Source organism: Triticum aestivum, chromosome 2B (assembly GCF_018294505.1).
Source record: "Triticum aestivum cultivar Chinese Spring chromosome 2B, IWGSC CS RefSeq v2.1, whole genome shotgun sequence".
NCBI classification, from domain to species: Eukaryota; Viridiplantae; Streptophyta; class Magnoliopsida; order Poales; family Poaceae; genus Triticum; species Triticum aestivum.
Window position 1 is genome coordinate 736,682,262 of NC_057798.1, and position 5,454 is coordinate 736,687,715.

The window sequence follows — 5,454 nt, forward strand, 5'->3', positions numbered from 1 at the left end:
TGCCTACAATATACTACTACTTGCTATCGAGTGGGGACCACCTCAACTGCAAGCACGCGTGAGAATCTCTGGCTTATCTCTCTTTATTGTTATTACTCTTGGCCCACCTCGATTGGGTAGCAATGAGCCATTTCTCTATGTTTTTTTGGCAAGGTTGTTGGCATCCAAACTACTTCAAATGTTACATGAATTTAGGCACTGGTGGACGGAAGGGTGGCATGTGGGCACTCGTGCCAAACGCCAAAAATATGCAACTTGCCGTGCCTCGCTTTTGGGAAGCCACCATGGAAGACGCAAGTTAATTAAGTTTTTTCACGTCACCTTTCATGAGCTTAAGCGCCAATCAGATCTTGCTCTGCACGTCAATTATATCTGCCATCACCATCCATCTAAACTTTCTTTTTGAGCAACAAAGACCACAACCAATCCGCAGAAATTATGGTGGGAAAAGGCGAAAACCACCGGTTCCCAGCATGCATGCGTGCATGGGCCAATGCCGTATCCTACGGGGTTGGCGGAGAAAAATAGGCTGCGTGGCCGCGGCAAGTGTAAATTAATCCAAACTGCCTCTCGTCTCCCGCACGGATAATTGGATATGCTTTCTTGTGATCAACATACGGCTGAGACGGAGTTGGCGTTTTTAACTGGCTCTATCCCAATCCCAAGATAACCGAAATATATAAACCGCTCTACTAGATAACAAATCGATCCAAATCATGGGATTTCTTCCACGGCAAACAAACAAACAAAATAAATCATGGGGCTTCCCTTGCCTCCGAAGCAACCGGACGTGCATAAATTACCCACAAATGCAGGGGAGGATTCGTGGGAATTCCCCTCTGAATTTTCGTCCTTGTGAATAGCCTACGAAAGCGAGAGATCCCGGAGGAAATTCCTTGGTGCCCCCCAAAGTCGCCGGTCTTGGGAGGTTGCACGCGTAGTTTTGCTAGATATATATTCCACCCGCGCCTCCCTGATCGATTGCTCTCGCACCAATAGTTTAGCCGAACCGAACACCGAAGACTTTGACCCCGCGATCGGCGATCCAACTGCCGCACCAGGTTTATTATTTCCCCGCCCCGCAAGGCGCAAGCTCTTCCCACAACTTTCCTCCCTAGCCAGCTCCGCCCTCTCCTTCCTCCTCCAGCCGAAAGCAGCAATGGTGAGGCTGGGGCCTCTGGCCGCGCAGCACGCAGGAGCGTTCGCCCACGACCTGGGGCTGGGGAGCCCCGCGGCGCTCGTGGCCTTCGCTGTCGTGGCGACGGTGGCGGTGGCCGCCGTGGCCGCCTTCGGCTGCGCCAAGGGGGCCAAGAAGCCGCACCGGCAGGACAACAACAACGTCTACTACTACGGCCAGGGTTACCCGCCGCCGCCTCCCGCCGGGGCGTACGGATACCCGGCGCAGCAGCCGCCCCCAGGCTACGCGTACCCGCCGCCGCCCGTCGACGCCGGGAGGAAGCAGGGAGGGCGCATGGGTGCCGGCGCGGGGCTGGCCCTCGGCGCAGGCGCCGGCCTGGCCACCGGCGTCATCGTCGGCTCGGCGCTCAGCTCCGGGTGCGGAGGAGGCGGTGGGTGCGGCGGCGGTTGCGGTGGCGGCTGCGGCGGTTGACTTGATCGTACCACGACGTGCTTATCGGCTTGCCTTGGTGTGCGTAGTGGTTAGACAGTTGGGGCTTTGATAATTGTAGATACTGCTACTACTATACCGTCGCGTGTGATGATGGGCGTGACTCTATGTCCACTTGTTTAATTATTACTACGTGATGAGTATATTGTGAAAGCAGCATGATTTGGGGCGTGCATGCATGCCGTTCTTTTCCATGTAACAAATGATGATCAAGAATTCAAGATAGACACGGAAATGAAAATGCTGGTTTGATTGCAGGACAAGATATATCTTTGAGTTGACGGTCTTTGATTTGCACCATCTGGTGCCTCCTACTCGTGCACAAGAAAAGTACTAGGACTATTCGACGGTCTTTGACTTGCACCAAAAAGCCTAGTGGCAGGCACGAGTAGGAGGCAAAAGCCTAACGTTAATTGTCCGCCACCAGCAGCTAGTACTATTTCAGTTTCAACTGACGCAGCCATTTTTGCCGACACTGACAAGGCCGGTATATTGCTACGCTGAATCAAGGAGGGCAGTGTGAGGCCTGCTCGTGTCGACAACTCTAGAAATGCTACAGTACCTATTCACTTTGCCGGGACGAGCGACAACTGTTGATCTATCATCTAAGGGAGGCTGGTGACTCGTACCGCTTCACAGCTCAGATCGTCATCTCAGCCGTTGATCTCGGGATGGACGGCAGTAGCCGCATCACTTACCTTTTTAAAAGTTACCGCGTGTTGTCGTTTTACTGTACCGGTCGCTGTCCTTCTTTTTTAACTCACATGGCCCCTTTTAAGCTCTCCTCCGGCTTGTGGAGGGGGCATCTGGATTGTATCTGGGCTTGGCCCCGCAGCCGCTGTGTTCCGGCCGGCAGAAACCCTAGCTACTCTCTCTTGAGGTTGAATGAAATCGTTCCCAAAATTGCCCAACTTTCGAGTGATTTCCTCTGTTTGTGCGAGAATTCAGTGTCAGATATAGCTAGATCCTGACAATTGGTATACAGAGCGTAGTTTTTTGTTCTTGGAGGCGCATCTGAGTTCCAGATCTGATCTGGACTCCGATTTGCTTTGGCGGCGGTGTTGGAGGCGATTGGCGGCGGTAGATCGATCAGCAGCAGAAAGGCTGGAGTAGTGGTTCCTGGAGAAGATTTCTTCAGTGTAAAATCCCACCCAACCCTCCCTTTCAGTGTTGCTCTCTCTCCGACGGCGCGGCGTCGACAAAGGCCAGAAGCCAAGGGTGGTTTTTGTGCGGGTTGGTTGCCAGGCGCCGGCGTAAAACCCCTTCCCTCCACTCCCCAAGTTCACCTCGGGCCAGAATTTTTCTGAATGACAAACACAAATCTGGCGGAGATGGCAGGCGAAACTCAAAACACTGACTTGTTGGAACTCGAATCTCTGCAATTGGACATCAAAACACTCAGGCAAGAGCGAGAAGAAGACAGGAAGGAGTTCTACCACTTTACAGAGTCAGTCAACAAGAATTTTGCCAGCATTCAGAGAAACTTCAAGAAAATACAGAGTACCTTGCAGAAAATAGCCACAGAGCAATCGGGGGAAGAAGAGGAGGACGACGAAGAAAGGCCAGATCCTCTCTCAGGACAGGGCAGCACTACTATTCCGCCAGGCAGGCCACAACAACTACCAAACAACCACCTGGCCACTGAAAAACAGGACCTGGGTACTGTTGGATCAACTATTCTGGTAGATAAAACAACAGGCAGAGAACTGAACTTGGATGGCACCCCAAAAGGGCCTTATAAGCACCCCAATCACGCTACCAACAAGCAAGAATTTCACACTCCTCAGCAACAACAAGGGTAGGCAGCACAACACCTTTTGACAGTAGATGAATTCCCTGAAGCAGAAGCCAGAAGGGAGAGGCACAGACCTTATACCCCTGAAATCAGAAGAAATATCCTTTCTGTCAAGCCTGCAAAACTAAACATTGCTGAATTTGAAGGGGTGGATGCAGATTCTTGGATACAAAATATAGAACAATACTTCTCTGCATCTAGAACACCAATTGAGCAAAGAACTGAAATAGCAGTTTCCTATCTTAAGGGAGAAGCCATCCAATGGTGGAGAGGCATTGGGTTTATTGTCAGTAATACTCCTTGGCACAAATTCTGCTCTGCAATCACACAAAGGTTTGCTGTCAGATCTATGTGTGAAAATGTCAAGGCCTTCCACAAGTTAACTCAACATGCTACTGTTGCTCAGTACATTTCTGAATTTGAACAACAAATGAATCTCATGAGGAGGGATAACCTTGCAGTCCCTGACAACTATTACTTGCACAGCTTCATATCAGGACTAAACCCATATATTCAAAGACATCTTGAGTGTTTCAAACCCACTGATATGCAGAAAGCAATGTGGCAAGCAAGAAGGATTGAGAAATCCGGCCCTCCTTCCACTTCTCAGAAGAACTATGTTCCAAATTTCAGAAGAAGAACACAAGGAGAAACTCCAAAACCTCCAATGCCCACTAGTACAACACCTGCTTCTGTGATCCAACAGGCAAGGGAGAAGGGCATTTCCTATAAATGCAGAGAACCTTGGTTTCCTGGTCACAAACAAGTTTGCAAGATGTCCCAAAAGTCTTAGATTCAGGCACTGCAAGAACAAGCTGGCAATCTTGATATCATATAGTACATAGTTGATGCTGAAGAGGTACAATCTGATGTGGAAGAGGAACCCCCTGACAGCCCAGAACTCAAAATCTCCATGCATGCAGCCACTGGCATACCTAAAGACAAAAAGAAACATACCTTCACACTTAAGTCAAAATTGGGAACACCGTAGGTCTGGCTTTAGTAGACAGTGGAAGCACTACTACTTTTATCCTGCCCTTGCTGCAAAATCTGGGTGTCCTGCTACTCCAGTGAAACAAGTTCAAGTGACTGTTGCAAATGGGGGAAAATTATACAGAGATTTTTCCCTCCACAACACTTCCTACAACATCCAAGGAGTTGAACTGGTGTCTGATTTCAGGTTCTTGCAACTCACTGGATATGACATAATTCTTGGAGCAGACTAGATGTACAGACACAGTCCTGTTACCTTTGATTTACCAAACATGTGATTGGGAATTAGACAAGTCACTGGGGAATCAATCATTTTCTTGGATGAGAGTCTGCCCACCAGTCCTTGCACTCCCATCTTATAAGATATGGAGAAAATATTGAATAATATGCTTTCCGGAGCACTCATGTGGATGCAACTAGTGCAAATGGACACACTTTTGGAGACTGTGCAAAAACCTGAAATTGCTAAAGTCCTTGAGAACTACAAGGATGTTTTTGAAGAGCCTACTGGTTTACCTCCAAAAAGATATTGTGACCATGCAATCAACCTAGAGCCTGGAGGTCCTGTTATTAATCAAAGGGGATATAGATTGCCACATCATCAGAAGAATGCTCTAGAAGAAATTATCAAAGATCTCCTAAAGAAAGGGATTATCAGACTAAGCCATAGCCCTTATTCCTCTCCTACAATTCTGGTGAAGAAAAAGGACATGACTTGGAGGTTATGCATTGATTATAGGAAACTCAATGCCCACACAATCAAAAACAAATATCCCATACCAATGATAGAAGACCTCCTAGATGAATGAAATGGAGCAAAAATATTTACCAAGCTGGATCTGAGAAGTGGCTATCATCAGATCAGAATGAAAGAAGAAGATATTGGAAAAACTGCTTTTAGCACACACATTGGACTGTTTGAGTTCCCGGTCATGCCCTTTGGAGTAACAAATGTACCCCCTTCATTTACAGAGCTCATGCAGACTGTTTTGGGACCCTTATTGAGAGAGTGTGTGCTAGTTTTCTTTGATGATATTCT

At 48.3% G+C, this 5,454-nt stretch overlaps 1 protein-coding gene across 1 annotated transcript; it reads left to right on the forward strand.

Moving 5' to 3' along the window:
* Positions 1–815: 815 nt before the first annotated feature.
* LOC123042363 (protein SRC2 homolog) lies at positions 816–1,903 on the forward strand. Its single transcript, XM_044464834.1, has one exon. The coding sequence runs from the start codon at positions 1,160–1,162 to the stop codon at positions 1,607–1,609; it is 450 nt and encodes a 149-aa protein (XP_044320769.1). The 5' UTR covers positions 816–1,159; the 3' UTR covers positions 1,610–1,903.
* The last annotated feature ends 3,551 nt before the right edge of the window (positions 1,904–5,454 follow it).

Excerpts from the sequence above, each read along its gene's own strand:
- LOC123042363 (XM_044464834.1), top strand. The coding sequence starts at position 1,160 with ATGGTGAGGCTGGGGCCTCTGGCCGCGCAGCACGCAGGAGCGTTCGCC.